This window comes from Zosterops lateralis, assembly GCF_965231275.1.
Source record: "Zosterops lateralis genome assembly, chromosome: 6".
Classification (NCBI taxonomy): Eukaryota; Metazoa; Chordata; class Aves; order Passeriformes; family Zosteropidae; genus Zosterops; species Zosterops lateralis.
The window spans coordinates 9,578,737-9,598,773 of NC_139761.1; the positions used below are offsets into that span (position 1 = coordinate 9,578,737).

General features: G+C 39.0%; 1 protein-coding gene across 2 annotated transcripts in view; it reads right to left on the reverse strand.

Moving 5' to 3' along the window:
• Positions 1 to 20,037, reverse strand: part of ASPG (asparaginase) — a 46,865-nt gene that overhangs the window by 10,865 nt on the left and 15,963 nt on the right. The window contains exons 7-13 of one of the 2 annotated variants that reach the window (XM_083864070.1): positions 16,182 to 16,294; positions 13,997 to 14,182; positions 10,892 to 11,005; positions 7,738 to 7,857; positions 6,595 to 6,690; positions 5,571 to 5,734; positions 5,130 to 5,284 (exon numbers count right to left, since the gene is read on the reverse strand). In XM_083864070.1, coding sequence (XP_083720196.1) covers positions 5,230 to 5,284; positions 5,571 to 5,734; positions 6,595 to 6,690; positions 7,738 to 7,857; positions 10,892 to 11,005; positions 13,997 to 14,182; positions 16,182 to 16,294 — 848 coding nt within the window. In that variant the 3' untranslated portion in view covers positions 5,130 to 5,229. The remainder of the gene's footprint in view (positions 1 to 5,129; positions 5,285 to 5,570; positions 5,735 to 6,594; positions 6,691 to 7,737; positions 7,858 to 10,891; positions 11,006 to 13,996; positions 14,183 to 16,181; positions 16,295 to 20,037) is intronic. The other variant, XM_083864069.1, reaches the window with a different exon arrangement.

A 20,037-nucleotide genomic window follows, 5' to 3' on the forward strand; every position in this document is an offset into this window, starting at 1 on the left:
TGTGGAAAGGCTGCTTTCTAAAGGTACTGTTGTGGGTAGAAAATAACATGGCAAGTAAAAATCTGCTAAATACATTTTTCATAACTAACTTAGTGGAAGGTTTAGAACTAGGTTTGGAAAGGAGATGACAGAATGCTCCTCTGTTAAACAACTGATCTAGCTTACAAATCAAAACACAGTTGTTCTTTTTCTCCAGAAAGAGCATGATGATCCAGTAGATCAGGAATAGTTTCATAGTTCATATTTTAAGTAAGTTACTATAATATAACACTTCAAAATAAAGAGGTAGGCTTATCATTTAATAGGAAATACATGGGTTTTCCCAACCAATTACGTAAAAGATCTTCTGTAGTAATTAAAAATAAAAAAATAAGCTCACATACACTTTCTGCTTAATCACTTGGTGGTAACCATGGGCCTTTCCATTTTCAGGACTAAACTACTAATTATCTAATCCCTCTTCCTGTTTCTAGGAAACTCCATCTTCAATCAGAAGTTACTTTACAGTTATCCATATAAAACCTATGTGAGCTTATATGCTTCATGTAAGATCCTTAGTTTCTAAACTAACCAAAGAACTGTACACGTAGTATAGGAATCATCTTGCTTTTCCAAACACAGGTTATTGACCCTAAGAGACAGATTTATTCTTTTTTTAAATTGTACTTTGTTCCAATTGTCAGAAAAAAAAAATCTTCCTTCCTTTGCCTCATAGCAAAGCACTGCTGGAACAGCACATGCCTCAAGTTTATTCAGTTATCTAAAATATTTTCTCAGGTGGGTCCCTTACAACATGGCTCGTCATCTACAGGCATCTCCTTGAGCCAGCAAATAATGACATGGCCTCCTCCTTTCAATTCATGGTGAAGCATGAATTCTACATGTATGAATTTTTTAGGTTTTAGTCTTAATCCAAACAGTAATTAGCTGAAATGAATCTTGACCTGAAATAGATTAAAGTAGAACATGCCTGTTCACTCAGGCTCTCATTGGGTACTGAACAGAACATGGGGAGTGTCTGTTTACTCTCCAAGGACTGCCCTGGAGTGTTCCTCATTTTCCACCTTATACAGGAAATCTCAGCATGAAATGAGCATTTTTTAAAACAAAAGCTTTGCTATGGACTAAAAGATAAAAGGCTGCAAAGTAGGTAATGTGTGGTATCTTCCCTCAATGTGCTCCACCTATGAGCTCTGTATCTCTGGATACCAGCAAACAGACAGGTTTTCTCTTCCTGTTGTAACTATTTACTCCTTAGTGGTAGGAAGAATCTCTCCAGGAAGCCCTTCACATCACACTCACACCACACAGCTATTAGTGCTCTGAGTGGGATGCTAATATTTAGTAGAGGCAGATTTGGGATCATTTACCCCACTAATTTAATACAGAAAATTTAAACAAGGAAAAAAAAAGTGGCTTGAAATAAATTAAATTTGTAAGCATTGTAACTGATGGTGTTTACAATAATGCATTTCTAAACAGAAGTACAGTGTCCTCATGAGTCATTCAAAGTCACCTTTCTTGGTAAAGTGGGGAGAAGTGCTGTGCACTACTACTTGTCAAAGACAGGGCAAGGGAGAGGAAGAGTAGGGACAAATAGTAATGCAAAGTTGAAAAGTGTCAGATTTAGTACTGTGGCTGTGAAGTGCAGATCCATCCAAGAAAGCAAACAGACCACCTCTGACATTCCCACCACTCAACATGAAAACTATGCAGGAGGGAAGGTGCACTGCAGCTTGTTCCTACTTGCACCCAAACACTATCTACATTCTGAACAAACTTCAGCCCTCTCCAGAGCACCACTTCTGCTGTCTTGTACCTACCACAAGGGCATTAGTCATATCTCAAGGGGCTGGCTGTGAATTTTCTGATACTGTTATGTCTTAGGTACATGAGAGGTATTTGGCTTTAGAAATTGTTTCTTTAAGTGCTGGTCTCCTGTGGCTTTACAAAAGCCTCACAGGGTCACAGCTGAGCTGATCTGAAGTTCAGGTGATGTCATGAGCCACAAACTTCTTGGGAAAAGTTCAAATGTAATTCCTGTCCTAAGGTGACAGCACAAAACCAAGAGCAGAAGAACTGCTGGACAGTCAAAGCTCAAGGTGCAGAGGGATGGCAACATCCCCATGCTGGCCCTGGCTTGCACAGTTCCATGCTCATTTAGCTAACCTGATAAGCTCTGAGCTGTTCCTGACTCTCCCTTCTCCTACTGTGTTCTGTCACCAAACCATGGCTCTTGCTCACACACAGGCTGTAGAAACAAAGTAATTCTGCATATGTTACTTGAGATAGCTTTTTAGTAGTATCAAGAAAAAAAAAAAAAAAACCAAAAAAACAGACAAGAGGTGTTTCTAATGTCTCCTACCTGCTAGGTTCCATTGTTGATAACACTGGATATTAAAACTTGAATTTATACTAATATTTTAATATAATAATAGCAGAATATCTGATTTGGTGCAGTCTTCAAAGTCTGAGTTCCAGGTAAAGACATCCACACTTACCAGTTCATGAGGGCTCTGGATTCACAGGAATCCAGGTTCTGTACAGTACCCATCATCCCAGGCCCTCATCTGGCAGACACTTATTAAAAGTGAATCAACTTCAAAAGAGATGAATCATACATGTGAAATTAACACACATGTAAGAGTTTGCAGGATTGGAGCCTTAGGGTGCACACCTTCCACCAACTCTCGTTAAAGAAATGCAGGTGTAATGTATATCCAAACTTGACTGGCTTCATTCTTTTTCACGCTTGCTCCCCTGGCAACCAGAATGGTTATGGCAGGACCAGCTTAGTTTCACTTGTTCAGTTTTCTGCATGGGATCAGTGGGAATTTTGTGCTCCCTGTAAGGACAGGCTTCAGTGTGGTTCTTGGAGTCAATGGTGGTTAGATTTTCTCTCTGCCTTATATTTCCTGAAGTAATGTAAATGTAACCTTGCAAAATATCAAGTATTTAAATTCATATTTACGTGGGAGGTAATTTTACTACCTCTAATCTGATGTTCTCACAGCACTGTATAAGCAACTCCCCATTTTCAACCTTTTACCACTGCTCTACAAGTAAATGGAAGCACTTTTACTACTTAAAATATACACAATTTTTATTCAAGACATTTTCCTGCTTAGAGAGTTTCTGTTATTAAAAAAATATTATTCTATTGTTTTGAAAATGAATTATCCCTTGAGGGTGCTGTAAGAAATTAAAGGAATGCTACTTATTTTGATATGTCAAGCAACTGGCCTAAATTAATAACAGTGGTCTGTTTAGCTTCATGCATAAAGTGAGAGAGACTACAGGCAAATTGCAGAGTTACAAATGAAAAAGTGGAAATGCAGTAGTTTATTTCTTATTTAGAAAGAAACAAAGAAAGAGTCACTTAAAGTCAAAAAATTTAAGAGACTATCATTGGCATAAATCAAGTCACTGGTCTATCAGCTGACAGTGCTATGTTAAGAAGCTTTTAAGAAGAGACATTACTCCTGATCATCTTTATAAATTAATAAATGGAACAGAGAAATCAGTCATCATTATACAGGTTTGCATGCTGGTTAAAAGGCAAGCCACTGAGAAATGTTACATAAAAGACTGGAAGAAAGCTATTTTTAAGATGAGTGGGTACTGTATTGCAGTTAAATGCCAATTAAACAAATATTAATTCTCAGAAAATGGGATTAAGCTGATGCAATGTTCAGTAAAATTGAGAAAGTTACAATATTAAACAGTTTAAAGCATTGACTACTCATTATCATCAGTTATCCCCCCCCACCCCTTCCCGCTCTGCCATTTTCTATCAGGATAATCTCTTTACTTTCAGCTTGCAAGTGTTTAATAAATAGAATTTAAATACTTCTGTAGCAGAAATCTTTTTAGTGGGTATCTAATTACACACATATACAGCTGTCTGCTCTTTAGCATTCTCCTTTATATGCTTACCAGTGTGAAATTCAGTGTTAATACACAGCAGATCATAAATACACATTTATGAGATTAGTTCTAAGTCAACTCTTCCTCTCATTCCAACAGTAGAAACAAAAAGAGAAACTGAAAATGGTTATGGCGCAGTTTCCTTTTACAATTCCCTGCTTCAAAATGGGTGTGCAGTTTTAAAGAGCTTAAAAGTCATAGTAGGAGTTTAATATAGGAGTGGCAATTCTAAGGAATCCAAACAACAAGCTCATGTGAAATTCCTCAGGCGGTAGATGGGTGCGGTAAAAAAAGTAGGTGCCTGATTTGCAGGAACGTCTAATAGTATCTAATGCTTTAGCATTTTCTCACATTGGACCAGAGCCACCTCTATTCAACTCCAAGGTTATTTGTTTGATTTGCTGTTGGGCTTGTTTTTGCTTTAAGACTGCAGAGCTTATATATTCATGAGGTAAAGCAACAGCCACAAAGCTGTTCAGGACCATGCAAGAGGAATGGCAATAGCACAGCACGGCCACGCCGGACTCCAGCTCTCACAGTAAGAGAGCCTGGCGTGTTTTCTGCATCTAATCTTTGAAACAGAAGAAGCCTTCGAGTTATTCCTGCAGCCCATGGTAATCCAGGACTGTCAGACCTCCCAGGGAGCTAACTCCAGCTTGACAGACCAGGTAAACCTGTCAACATTAGAAAGCTGTAGGAATATTTGGGGACATTAACCCAGGAAGACCATGAAAATTCAATCTCTTTGAGCCCTTTTACAGAAAAAAATGGCTTTTCTCCTGCCATGATACAAACTGAATATGAGATAAAGAGCTGAAAATGGATCAAAGACAAGGAGAGATTATGGTGTGCAGCTTCTAACATGCTGGAAGACCAATGGCTCTATGAATCCCCAGGCTATACAAACTAAATCTTAGAAAATTAAATTCTGATGACGGATAACTTTTATATTCTGTGATATGGCCATTCCTTAGGACTATACAACATGGAAGAGACCAGTAAAGTGCAAGTCCGTGACTACCATTCAAGAACTGCTGACATTCATAACAGCAGGAAGAGGAAATCCACAAAGCAGGCAGAGCCATGCAACCATCCCATATAATTATGAGTGGGTGGAAGGGAAAAAATCAAAAAACCAGTCATCCAGCAAGAGACTCAGGAAAGCACTGGTGGAAGGGGAAGATTAAAACATGTCAACCTACCGGTATATTTTGTGCCAAATGAAACAGTCTGGTCTTGATGAGAAAGGGAAGGGCAGAAAAAGAACAGACAGCCATGGTCCTGCACTCTCACTTCTGACAATCAAAAGGAGTTTGGCTCTGTTTGATAAGGAAGCTTCAGAATAGAGAGTGGAGCCCTGAAATTATGGACAAAGTCTTGGCAGGAGGACAGCAATAATTACCTTATGCTAAAATTCTGCATGCATACCAAGTTGTTTGCTTTCATTCCACATAATTTTAAAAAATCTTTTCATTTAGGCTAGTCACATCCTTTGAAACAAGCTGATATGTGTTATTTTAACTGCTGTCATTTATACATGACTGCTGAGGCCAGACAAGACCAGAACACGGGATAGATGGAGCTGAAATCCAAAATGACAAAAGGTTTGTAAACTTCATGTAGAGCAGCACATAACTCATTACCTGAACTTGATGGCATTCATCAGCGGGGTAGATTCGTATCTGTCTCTGGCATAAACAGTCGCGCCAGACGTCAACAAATACTCCACTAAGGGCAGATGCCCCTCAGAGGCTGCAATGTGCAGTGGAGTTCGGCCGTCGTAGTCCCCACAGCTCAGGTTCCCACCCTACAAAAGGACACATCCTTCACATGCCAAAAAGAACATGGCTGCACATTAAGCAGTTGCAAACGTCGCACAGTAGGATGTATACATCACATTTTAATTCTGCCACCAAATTGTTAAGTCTGTCAAAGTTTATCTTGCAGCATTGTTTTAGTGCCAATAAAGATATTTATTCCACCTCTTGCGTGTTTCCTACTGAGATATGTTTTTTATTACAGCACACCATTCAGCAGCTTTGTGTCCACAGCCTGCTAATTGTTCTTGTCTTAGTTAATTCTTATTTTCAAGATATATTTATCATTTCTTGAGGCCCATTATCAAAATCTCAACAGCAGGGTAAACCAAGGCAAAGAGAGGGAAAAAAAGAAAAGAAATTACAGGGAAATACCTGTTTCTTCTTCGGATATAACCGAAGTCAGAGCTTTGGGGAGAGCCAGATATCCTGAATTAGCACTGCACCTATGTTTTGCTTAAATATAATTTTCAAGTTCTTTTTTTTTTATTCCTGATAGATTTACATCCAAAAGGTGGATACTATGAATATGCATAAAGAAGGTTAAGAGAAAAGAAAGCAACACAAATCATTTTAAAATGTTCCAAAGTTAACAGATAAGAACTTGCATTTTAATCTACCTGTATTTTCACAGTTCAAAAGAAAATGTAAACAGCTGAAAACCAAAGAGGGACAAGAACATACCAGTTCTGAAAGGCAAAGACCAAGAAGTCTAGAAACCACTTGTAACTGTCATAGCACCTTGACGCTAAAGCTTAGGTTGTCACTTTCCATGAGGATAGTGTCCTATCATCAATTACAGTTCTATTTAAAAATTAATGTTTTCTACACAGTGTTCACTTTACATTACCATTTCTGCTATGGCTCTTAGTGCATCTATGTCACCCAGTTTAGCTGCAGCACAAGCCAAAGGTGGAATTAATGCATCTCGTACAGCTTCTAACTCCTGAGAAAGAAATAAAATTAAACATTTAATATTGGCCTCGCCTCTAATGGGGCTGACACCCAAGTCGTAAAAACACTGCCTTTACTTTCACATAAAGAATCCAATTAGTCATTTGGATATTTAGAAATGGTGGCATTTAGTTCTTGGAAGGAAAGAAGTCTCATGTTTATTTTTCATTTTGTCAGTCTCGCATCCATAAGATTTATATTGCTCCCTGGCAATACTACAAGTACCTGATATCTTTATAAACCATTTAAGGTGCACACACTAATTGCCATCTCTGTACTGCCATAGCTACACATCAGTAGAGTAAGAGAAACAGTGCTGGTGGGAGTTGGAAAAGACTATATCCTCAAGACTGGATCAATTTTATTAATGCTATTCCTCAGATATTTGTGTAACCTGTACTTTCAAACCTACATTGACAAGCCTCCTAGGCCCCCTGAATATTCTCCCATGTCTTATGCTTACTAAAGATAACTAAAGAGTACATTCAGTATTCATTATTTAATAAATATCCCATCTTCCCTGAACCCAAGCCAAGAGAAAACTGAGTATTTGTACAACCAGTACTATATTATCTAATTTATATTTATATTATATTTTCTAATTGGGAGGGGCTAAACACCACAAATTGCATTTGTGTAATGCTTCCTTAATATCAGCCTTCTATGACTGCACGTACAATTAAGTTGTTTTACCCATTATTATTGGGATTGCTCCAAACTGTCAATACATTTGCTGACAAAAATATAAAGCACTTCTTCATATCATTGATACCCAGAATTATAGCATCTGTCTGAGGCTTGTTATTGCAACAGGCTAGCCAAGAAAATAATCCCAAGATGGGGCTACAAAGAGGGGGAAAAATTAAAATTACTATGTTTTTAATTAAAAACATTTTAGTTATAGAATTGTCATTGTGTCCTTTCTCCCTAACTCCATATTCCAATTTTCCTTCAGCTTTGCTGTTTGTCTTTCATCTAGGCTCATTTAACTCAGTTTACAGCTTTACATGATACTAATTTTAAATATTGAAGTATATACCTCCTTGCTGCTGATACTTAGAGATTTGGCAATCACTTGAATAAACTTGCTATCTCTCAAAGAAATCTTGGCTCCTGTGGGTACAACAGTCATTTCTCCTCTTAGATTCTCACTCAGCATCTGAAAAGCAAGCAGTCAGACCCTTTGTTAGCAGAGGGAAAATACTGTGGTAGTCTAATAAAATAAATAAATAAAAAAAAACCAACTTAGAATCAAGTTAGAAAATTGTTTGGAGGAATTATGGAAACTAATTGAATGCAGACAAAAGATTAAAGAAATAGTTACTGTCCCATGCAGACTGCACGTTTAAAAAGACAAAGGAGGGAGAGAGACAGGCAAACAAAACTTTCTTCCAAAGCAAAGAAAACCAAAATAAGCACATAACAAAACACCCCAAATTTTAGAATATGCAGACAAAAGTTCCCTAGTGGGGTAAACTGCAGCCTACTTAAAAACACAAAGATAATGAGTAATGAGCAATGAGCAGAGTGAGGCTTACGACCAGAATATTCTGAAATGCCGCCTCTTGCCAGCATTCACAAACCTCAGGACTCCTACACAGACTATGTACATAGACCTCAAAACAAAGCCCAGTGCTGCCTTGTAGACAGTCATGTATTTTCATGGTTTTTCAGACAGCTCCATTAGCCATGATTTTGTTAAAATTTGGACATAGATCCAACTCTGAATGCAGAAAATCCAAGAGAAGTACCAATCATTCAGTATCCAAACAAGCATGTAACGGTTTGCAGGATCTGTGCCTCCAATAAAACTGGGAAAAAAAATACCCCAAATCAAAATGTAAAAAGGTCAGCCAATTCATGTGTAAAAATACTTGAATAGGGCAATAAAGAAATGAAAATACTCTAAACGACAGATTCTGGGAAACTTGGAGAACACAGATAGAAGCCAGTCATCAAGAAAAAGCAACTAGTTTCCTCATTTCTGACAATTTTACACACTGGCACTCTTTCAGGAAAGGTTGCTGATGCAGCTATAAAGCACATAGCTATTTCAATTAGAATTTTAAAAAGCAGGATTGTGAAAGTTTGCAAGAAACAGATGTGATGTTGGCAGGAGGAATGCCCCAGGTTTACTTATGTCTAGGCATGCCCTTTATTAAAAAAAACCCTCCAAGAGCTGACAACACCATAGCTGTCTGCTGGAAGAGTCCCATATACATGTAACTCAGAGGATACCAACTTCTTTGGCACACTTTTAGAATCTGACAGGTTGAGATCATTGCTTTACACAGGTAACCTTAGCAATTGGCACCTGTGCTAAATGCACCCAGTGCAGAACCCTGTGTGCCTTATTCAGTCCTACCAGCTCTTCTGACATTTATATGTGTCTGAGGGCACATTCCTCGCTCTTCATGTTGAAAAAGAATCCTAAAATAACCACGCCAGCTTCAGGAGAGCTTCTGTCTCTTGGGAGACTATTGTTTGGTGATATGTTTAGCTGAAGATATTGCCACAGACAACATATTTCCAGGCTTTCTTCTTCTCCTGGTCTCTATAACTCATTCCTGCCCAGGCAATGCAGCATGCTGTTCCCTTAGTTGTGCCAGCACAATTGTTTGTGGGTCTGTACAATGAGTCAAATCAGGAAACCAATCCTGCATAACTCAAAGAAATTGCAAAAGTTATTTTGTTTTTCAAATAATATAAAGGAGGTCCAGCACACCACCACACAAATACTGCGTAGCACAATCCAAAGGGCAGCACATGAAAATGCAGAATTATCTTGTATGACATGGTACCTAAAACACCTTATCATCAAATCCTCACCTGAGTAAGTCAGCTATCTCACCTCAGCAAACTGGATCTCAAGTTTTAACTCATACACCCAGGCAAGATGCCAGCTGGGAAGGTTTCTCCTGTCCCAGGTCAAATAATCCTCTGTGCAGGATGATTAAAGTCTGCATTAAAAAAACTACAAGCTGGTGTGTGTGTGTTCCAGGGTCAGTGAGTATACCAAAGGGGTATCAGTGGAGAGCTGGAGTTTCTGAAGTACAAATGCACAAACACATCCACTTCCCCTGCTCCTCACAGCACTGTGTCACTTGCCAGGCATGTCCTTGCACAGACCATGTCCTGGGCATCCTCAACAAAGACACACACACAGCTCCTCCTCCTCCCATTTTTCAGCCTCAGCAAACAACTGCAAGCTCAGAGGCTGAAATTGCGTCTAAGCACAGTAAGTGGTACTTCCAGCCACTACACTTGGCATCACAGATATCCAAATATGTTTGTCTCAAGAGCTGCTACTGGTTGGAAGATGTGGAGCATGAAATAACGATCAGGTTTTTTATGGTTTCAATAAAAACAAAGCACCATCATGAGATACACATAGGCCTACAGTGTTAATTCTGGAGAGTGACTCATCATGATGTCATCTCCCAAAGTGTCAGGATTTAGATTTCACTACATACAAGCACAGAAATTCATGCATTCCTGCAGACTGCTGCTCCCTTATCTAATTCATAGCTATATATTCGTTGTAGAAAAGAAACATGATAAACAGCTATGTAACCTGCATGGAAAAAAGCCTTGATTAAACAACCAATGAATAGTAAGAACATTGTTAAAGGGATTCTGATTTTAAAAAGAGTTACAGCTGTTTCTAGAATAATCCTCTACTTTTTATGTATTATAAAGTGTATCTCCTCTTAGAGAAATAAAATCTAATACTTTTATGAGTAATGCTGTAAAGGAAGAGGCTGTAGGCAATATTTATTTTCAGAATAAGCTTTGTGTGAATGAGTCTGGGATGAAATTTTCACCACACTAAGATCAGTGACAAGATCTTTGCTGATTTCAGCAGCGTTGGGATTCTGTCTCCCATAAGAATTTCCACACAGAGTTTTCAGTACAGAAGTGTCCAAGCTAGACTACTACCATTTAAAGATGGCATTTCTGTGGCTCAGTCATGGTCTTCACCTGACTTATACAGAGAATTCTTTCCCTATCTTCATAATTTGTTTGCTTAATAGTATTTTCTGTAAGAAAAAAAAACATGTGCTGTTCACACTATGGTTGTGGAATCAACTGCTTTTAAAGGCAAGAGAGAAGCTCAAGGCATGAAGCTAAGCAGAAGTTAGCACAGTAGATGCAAAACTTAAAGTATTTCAAGGTCACACTGAAATATTTACCTTCCTCTTCTCCTCCCAGCTAAGGTTTCTCTTGCTGAGTGTGTATGACAGTTTAGTTAGGGCTGCCTCTGGTGTCATATCACCTCCAGGAATTACTCCAGCATCAGCGAGAGTCTGAATAAAAAGGAATAATGATTCTAATTAACACAGCATTCAGAAATACCTGCACATACAGAAAAGGTGTTTGGAAGATGAGTAGCTACACAGAATGCAGCATGCAGCCATGCCTCCACTCTCTTGGTCCTCCTACTGCCACTGTAATTTTTGTACTTTTAGTTATCAAATACCAAGCAAATACTAGAGCAATCTGAATAAAGATGACTTTTACTTTAAATTCCTTTTCCTGCAATAACACTGAAGAATTCCACCAAATGGTTGCCACGGTCACTTACTATGCTAAAAGGGAAAGGTTACAGGTGTCTGTATCAGCTATCTGCAGAATTGTCAGATTCCCTTTATTGAAAAGCTGCAGTTACTCTGTTTTAACCCAGTGGCATTTTGAACACTGCCAAGTAGGCTGTTCTCACACAGACATATTTACCATTCTTTTATGGGGCATTGCTTTGGATGAATTCCAGCACTACAGCATGCTCACAGCAGGAGTGCTTTCAGATGCTTGCAGGCTGCACTAGCAGTGTATGATTTAGAAGATACAACTAAAATATGTAATTTACACAGTTCTGACAAGAACAACTGAAAAAGATGACCTTTTCAACTTATCTTTTTGGTAGTTTAAAAAAAAAAAGTCTGAACAAAAGCAAAAAGAAGAAGGATCTTTGCTATGATCAGCAAGCCTTGTACAAGACAGCAAACACAAAGGAGATTTCACATCTCTTGTCATTAAACTGTACCTGGGCAAATCACAGATCACGTTCTTTGCCATGATGTGATGCCTCACAGTAAAGCATTTTGAAGTAGGTTCTTTGCACTGCATTTTACTTTTAAATACCTTGTATACAAGCTTCAGCTTCAAAACTTGTTGTGCCTTAACTAATATTTTCAGCAAGATACAGAGCCTTAGTTAGCTCATTAACCACCTCTGGGAGACCCAGAGTAACATATTTTTTAAGCCCCATGGGAAATAATATACAGAGAAGGTGAGAAATACTTTCTGCACTGCAGAGCTAACCAAAGAACAGATACAGCTTTTCCAATGGGCTTGTGAATGAGGAGGAGGAAGGGATTTCCCAACTTCCTTCCCATACCTAAAGACCCCTCAATTATAAGTTTCTACTGTGTAGATGGATCAGAGGCCAGACATTCAGTTAATTAAAACAAACTCTTCAAGGGAAGCCAGGGACTCAGCTGACGTACCTGACTAGCTCAAATGAGTAAAAACTGGCCCAGCCATGTGCAAAGACCTTTGAAATATTTAATTTAAAGAAAAATAAAAGCAAAATTAAAATTACAGCAACTTTACAGAATTTACTCATGATAATTCCTCCACTGAGCAGCTCCTCATGAAAAGGAGAAGGCAGTAAAAGAACAAGCATGAAGCAATTTTGTGGGACTTGCCTTGGTCACTGTTCTCCTCAAAAGATGCCAAGAAAATAGGGCAGCCTCTAACAACTGATGCTGAAGCAACATAGTACAAACTCCATATAAAAAATGAAAGCCAGAAGGGAACACATTTCCACATAGCCTTAAAGTGGTTCACTAAGACCTGAGCAGAATCTTTCAATTCAACATATCAAGAGTCTGGATCAGAGTGCAAAAAGCCATTTTAGGTGTCTACTTGGAGAATCTTTTAACCAGAGCATAGGAAAAAGGTTTTGTTCTTCTTTCTGTACATTTTAGCAGTTCATTTCAAGCAGAAGATCACATAAAACCTAGGGTTCATTTTCATGTTGTTTTTCAAATATAAATTTGGTATCTTTTATTGGCTCAACTGCTTTTTGGCTTTTTAACTGCTTTTATTGGCTTAACCCTTCCAAGTGAGCTGTTCTATATAATCTGTATACTCTTACAGTATTTGCTACAAAGTGTGGGATCTTTGCAAAAGTCACTAATTCTTAAAACATCTCCATTAAGTTCTACAAAAGTTTTACCAACATCCAAATAATTGTCCATATCAGAAAATACCAAGTTTGGATACTAAGGAGGTATAAAGAAAATCTTACAATCTCCTTTTCTTTCCTCTCAAAACAGACTTTGTGCAAATATTACTTAAAGCTGTGTCAAAAGCAAAGCTAAAAGAGGCAGGTTTCAGCACCAGACCAGGGTATTTAGGTTTGCCATGCAGTCAAAGAACAGTCTGGCTCTGCCAGACGCGTGGTTGCTCCCAACAAAACCAGGTGTCCAAGGCAGAGGGATGAGTCACCCCCTGGTAGTGCTTCTTGGCTATTTAATGTCTGGTCCTTTTCTAAAGGCCAGTTAAACCAGCTTCCCTCACACTAATACATGCAGCACTAATACATATTCTTACATGGCTTTGTGCTCTTATTAGTCCCTGTGATGTTGTGTTTTGGTACACAGCTGAGAAACACAGTACAAAATGTCCTGAATATTAACAGTATGTACACAAAACTTGCTTTAAGCCAACCCTCATGGGTTAAACTAAACTGATTTCCATTCTTCCATACAGACAATTCCTTGGATATTGTTCTCCAATCTTGCCCTGAATTCAGTTGTACTTCCAGTCAAATAAAGAACTGGGATTTGGAATATTGCTTGCATCTACAGGCTTTCCTCATGCTCCTACATTGTAGCTAAGCAACTGTTATCCTATCAAATACTACTTTATTTGATCATCTGACCCCTAAGCTAGTTTTTAGCTCAATGGAATCCCTCTGAGAGACAAACTACGGATCTAATGCAAAGTATCCTGGAGTGCTGCACATGACGAGAGTGAGCAATCATTAATTTGTGATTTGAGCTGCCTGTTTTGACCATTCAGACCAGGAGTAATATGATCTTGTTTGTAGATATGTGTTTAAATGCTTCCAGCTTAAGATTTTTCAGATGCAGTTATTTTATGAACAACAACTTTACAGGTAGTAAACCTGGCTTTATACACTGGGACTACTGGAAGTTTAAAACAAGTTGCATCAGTGGGATGTTTCTTTTATACAGCAGTGGGGAATGAAATGGTTGCACACCCCTCACCTGCCCTGTTGCATAGACTGTTTTAACAGACCCACGTAAGCACTGGGTGCAGTTCAGAATCACCACTTGGCGCTGAGCTGCTTTCCTCAGTTCTTCCAGCAAATCTTCTCTCTTGTCTGGGGCATTGCCACTTCCATAAGTTTCAAGTACTATACCCTCAATTGGAGGCTGAAGAAACGCTTTTACCTGGTTAAAAACAAGACAGGGAACAGACACAAAAGGTATGTTTAGATCATCCTTGAAATTTTCACAATATGGCACAGCATTTTTAAAAGTGGTCAATTCCTGCTATAGTCTTCTTACACCCTTCTGTGCTTCCCCTTTTGCAGTAACTGAGACTGTAGAATAAGCTTTAAGAAAATGAGACTTTCCCTCTCTGGCTTTCTTAAAATTTCTAGTGGATTACATTTTAAAATAAACTGTTTTGTACAGTCATTAGCTGATGTGAAAAAAGATGCTACTGTTGAAGTGCCATTAACAGGATGTACTGGTGCAGCACTGTTTGGTGCAGCAAAAAGGTACATTTACACTTATGAAATAAATATTGAATTATTAACTGAGATTAGAACACCACACCCCTGGCCAGATTTTTTTTGGTTTAGCAAAGAGTTTTGCTAACCAATGTCTGCCTAAGAGACAGAGTGTTTCACCTTTCAGGAAAGAACATTCTAACAAAAGCATGAAGTTTTTTAACCCCAAACCAAATTGATTTAACTCAGAGGCACTATGGATTCTGGGCTAATTGATATTGAAATAGATATTGTGCCTCAGTATAAGAGAATGCCTAGCAAATTTCTCTTCCTAGAAAGATGTATTTTCAACAACCTAGACGTTTCCTTGCTGAATCACATATGCTAAATGCAATACACTGTAAGCCCCCATGAGGCTAACTATGCAGTTGGAGTTTTATTGCAAATATACCACCCCTCTGTCTTTCCATCTGTTCATATTCATCTAAAAAGAATAGTGATATAATTGGGGAGTGCTGCTTAAACTACTGGATTCAATTTAAGAAGGCAAGAGCCACAAAAGACCTGTCAATTTAATGGAACTAATATTAGACAAAAATTTAAAGACTAATTTACCTAAAATCACAGTCTGTAAAATAATTTCTAAAGGCAAAAAAATTCCACTTCCATTTTTCAGCAGCCAAATCCCACTTTACATTTTCAGCTCTGTATGAATGCTGAGGGTCATGTTCTTTATCAGTGTGAGACGAAATGAACCTTAAAAAAGAAGCATGAGTTGTAGAAATAATCACACTCCACCCACCATATTGTCTATTCTTTGACAAGATATCTATTAATATTCCTCAATATGCAGCAGGAGAATATTTCCCTAGTTACTGCAGCTTGCACCTGTCCAGAAAACCACACTTGACCTATTTATGAGTCCTGATATAAAATTAATTGTAAGTTCCAGAGCCCAGGCAGTTTATACAAAAGATATTTGAAAAGCTTTTATCAATCATTTATGGCATATGAAAATAGCCTTTGAATTCCCTGATATTTCAAAAAAAATTCTTATCAGAAGACAGATCCTTTCCCTTCCCTCCAAACCCCAACCACTGCTCCAAACAATGCAGCTTTCCTACAAGTATTTGAGCATCACTTTACCCATTTCCAAAATGAAGTGATGTCCTGGGTTGCAGTGTAGGATGTACACAACGTATTTATTCTATCACCATCTTCATGAACTTTTGAAACCAGGTGGGGCAGTGTTTTCCCAAGCCCCTGCCTTTGGGGTGTCTTCTGCTCATGGCCCATCAACGCCTGGCCCATGACTCACAGGTAACTCCCTCCAGGGGTTATCTCTGTTTAATGGGCCATCAAGGACCCACTTCACACTCCTCATCCCATTGTGAGATGCTCTGCCCAGGGGGAGGAGCCACACATTCTCACCTGGATATAAGCTGGTATGTGGGACAGTGCAAGCAGCCCTGACCCACTGGATTCCCAGAGGAGCAGAGCTACCAGACCTTTCTACAGGATCACTGCTTCAGGAAGACCATCTCATCTGGACTGCTTCCACCACCCTGCTCAGGTTGTATTCTGACTCTGTCAGTGGTCCTTTGTGTTATCGCATTTATTTTATTTTTACCTTTTCTACCTTTTTTCTTATTAAATTATATTTCTGACTTGGAGCCTCTCACTCGTTTTGCTTTCAAACCACAAGTGACACTTACAGCAGCAGCGGTGATTCCTGGGAAGATCCGCAGAAGTCCAACATTCCTGTTCATGTTGGTGTGAACGCGAAATTTCTTTTTGGTATTGGCTCTCCAAACCGTTTCCCAGTTTACTATTAAGAGAAATAGCCTTTTTAATTTAATATTACAACATGCAATTAAGTACACTTAATAGTAGTACTTCATAGTACTACTGAATAGTAACACTTCACGCTACAACTGTGTTTTTAAATTGTTCTTAGAGAGGGAATTCATTAAAGACAATGCACTTTTTAAAGTGGAAATGAAGGCCCACTTAACACAGCAAAATTAGCAGCTGGTCTGGCATAGGTGAGATATTTACTTGTCATACACTGACCTGAACTTTGCTGTTATGTAGTTGGCCTGATACAAGCCAATTCATGCTTGGAAAACAGACCTTGATCTTCTCATACATAAGACATGACAAATGCAGTTACTGCTGCTGCTAATCACCTCCAGAGTTTATTAGGTAGTTATTAACGATTAAATAAAATAGCAAGGATTCAATTAACTCCGATTATACATTTAGAGCCAGAAGCCAGCTGTTTAACTAATAGTTTGTTTGTGTTACATTATTAGAAGCCAAGTCATGCATTATTGATTCGAAAATTTTACTACTTCAGTGTAGGAGTGCAGCATTGGTAACACTGATGGCTCCTACAAGGCAGTGGAAGAGGTTTACCAAACAGCAGCCAACAGCTCAGAGGGTTGTGCCTCCATGAAAATAGACCATGCTGTAAACCTGCCTGCTTCTCCTTCACAAGTTAAGCTTTTGAGATTTCGGAAAAACTCCCAAGCAGCAAGACAGGTAAAAGATCTCTGTGCTTAATACTGACTCGCTCTCAGCCATGCAGGGAGTTACTCACACCAATTACTGTTGCAATTTCTTGCAATCAGCAGACAGTCACTTCAAAAAAAAAAAAAAAAAAATTTAAAAGCTTCCATTGAAGCCTGTTGGCCTGGTGTATTGTCATATTACCAGAGATACTAAAAACTACACAATTCAATAAGTCAGGACAAAAAATAGCATTCTCCTATAAGACTCTATGAAGTTTCCTTCCCTGTCAGCAACTAGAGCCTCTGTTCTTTCTTAAAACAGCCACACACCATTAACCAGGTCACAAACAGTTGGCTTGGCATTTTTTTGTCCATCCAGTCACACTTCAGCACACGGATTTCTACTGCCCTGGGAGTGGGAGAATGCAAATATACACCATTTCTGCAGCTTCTTTCTTTCTGATATACTGTCCAGCATGATTCTGAACCACCTGGCTGGACTTGGTAGCTATCCAAGTAGTTCTTGGAAGCCTCCAAGAGCTTTCCAGAGTAAAACAGAGACCTGCAGGAGGGACCCAGGGAAGTGCAGAGCCCGTGCATTTGTTCTGCGTGAGGTTCATGGGCCTGGCTAACCACATTCAACATGAGCACTGTGCTTTAAGAAGCAGCACTGTTTAGCAATGAAATAATTCTTCTAAGGCTTCTAAAAAAATATGTTAACTCCTTAAAAGCAGCCTCCTCTATGAGAAGGGAAGGCAATAAAATTGAATCACAGCTTGCTTTTCTTTTATACTCCATAAGGTAGGAGTCCCTGCCAAAACTTCACAAATGCATTCTACTACATTTGGCAACTGTGAGCATCCCTGATGCCTGTTAACCAACTTGAAGAATGAACTGAGGAAACCTGCCTTGGCACAGAGCACTAAGACACTGCCAAAAGCAGAAGACCAAGGAAAGAGATCAGAGGACAGGTTCAGAAGTCAGACCTATACCAGGCCTATACCTGTACTCTTGGAGTACGCTCTACCAAATAACATCTCCAAGATAAATTTAATGCATGCAGACATAGTATAGTGATGTAATTCCAAATTATATTAGAAAGAAGATAAAGATTGCCCTGCCCCTGAGTTAACATTTGCTTGGTCATGAACCTCGTCAGCCTACATAACATGTTTGGTGCTGCAGACTCCACAGATGTCAGTTTTCCTTTTGCCAAACAAGTCTAAAAGGCAGAACAAAAGGTAAATGTGATGCAAGAGCCAAAGACAAACAAATATACATAGAAGACCAACTTCATCTCAGGTTTACTCAGAACTGTTGTAAGTGAGGCAGGACACCATGCAGGGGGAAAAAAGAAATTAGAACACATCTTTTGCACGCTCCATCTCAAAATTTACATCCCCAAAAAGGAACAGTATTCATGTCACATAGGTTAAGTTCAAGCATCTTCAATGTACTGAATAAACCAGCTGTCTTGCTATGTCATACCACATAGGAATCTTCTTTTTTTGTTAAGTTAAAAAACCCAAGAACATAAAAATAACTAACAGCTCTTAAGTAAGAAACTCATACACAAGCAAGTGAAGTACAAGAAGCTGCATCTTTTGGTGTTCACAACTCTTTTTTGTCTTCTGGATAAGAGTGGTTAATTAGGGATACTCAGTTTTGGCACAGCACGGAAAACAGTAACCTGCTCTGACTTGGGTGGCCCGTGCTTGTGAAGAGTTTAGCTGATACAGCACAATGTGAATGTGGATGCAAAAGTGAGGAACAAACACAAGCCAGCTACCAGTGTGCCACAGCAGAAGGGACATTTCTAAAGCAGTGTACATAAAATAAAGAAGTAATGGCTATTTACATACTATACTTATAATGGCTTGGGATAGATTGCTCTGTTCAAGTAGATTGCATTCAAGATATTAAGGCCTCCTATTTACTCTTCCAAACCAAATCATCACATAAACAATAGTCTAATATTTCCAATCTCCCCCCTCCATACCAAACACTATAGACCCTAAAATTGCTGCTAAAACATTACATCCTTATCTTATGCAGCTTTATTCACATACATACACAAAATATGGTGATTGGGTTAGTGCAAAAAAACCCCAACCTGACTTCAATAGAAGTAACTCTACACTGATCAGAAAGCAGCAAACGCCCCTGCTGTTAAACAGAGCCTATGCCACAGTGCAGGTTTCAGCTTATAACAGGAGAGCAGCAACTCAGAGCGACACCTCCCTTAGGAGTGGTGACTGAATTCCCAGTTATGAAATCAAACAAGAAATACAGCTTTTCTTGATTGCAGAGCTGCAGACAAACAGCAGTGCTCTCTTCTCAGCTTTCTCTGCAGGGCTACAGGCGAGCCCTACCATTATATAAACTGCCCCAGCATTCATTGCAGCAGCCGAGGGGTGGGGAGCACAGGCCAACCCATGGCTGCAAACTGCTGCAGGAGGCAAACGAGCACAGACCCCCTTTCTTGGCAGTTTGTTATCAAACAATCAACATACGTCTTTGGGAATGAATATTTAAACTGACTGGTGTCATTGCAACAACCAAGATGCCTGCTTAGAAGTGAGCAGGGATGGGGACCAAGAGCACTCCACTAAAGAGAGCTGGTAAATACCTTCATACATAAGTGACCTGGGCTTTCTATATGAATAATCAACCAAGGTGCACACAGTGACTAACAGCTTCTCTCTGATGAGATTTGAGGGTAGATGAGCCCAGAAGAGCTTTCTAACTGTCTGCTGCTGTGCCACATCTGCACACACAATCACATGGGCTCTGTCCCCTGCACAGGTTGTTTCTCATCTTATGGTCTCATGCATGTGCACCACTTCCAGATGTTACATGCATGTGTGATGAAGAAAGTCCAGCCACAGAAACAAAGCAAGTTTCATGTGTGCTTCATTAGAATAATCAAGAATAAAGCAATCAATTACAAAATATACTGAGAATCTTTACAGATTTCAAGAGAAATAGTCTTCCTTGTCTGTCCTGTTTTCAAAACATGGGAGAAATCAGGTAATGTATTTTATCTGATAAGCTTTGA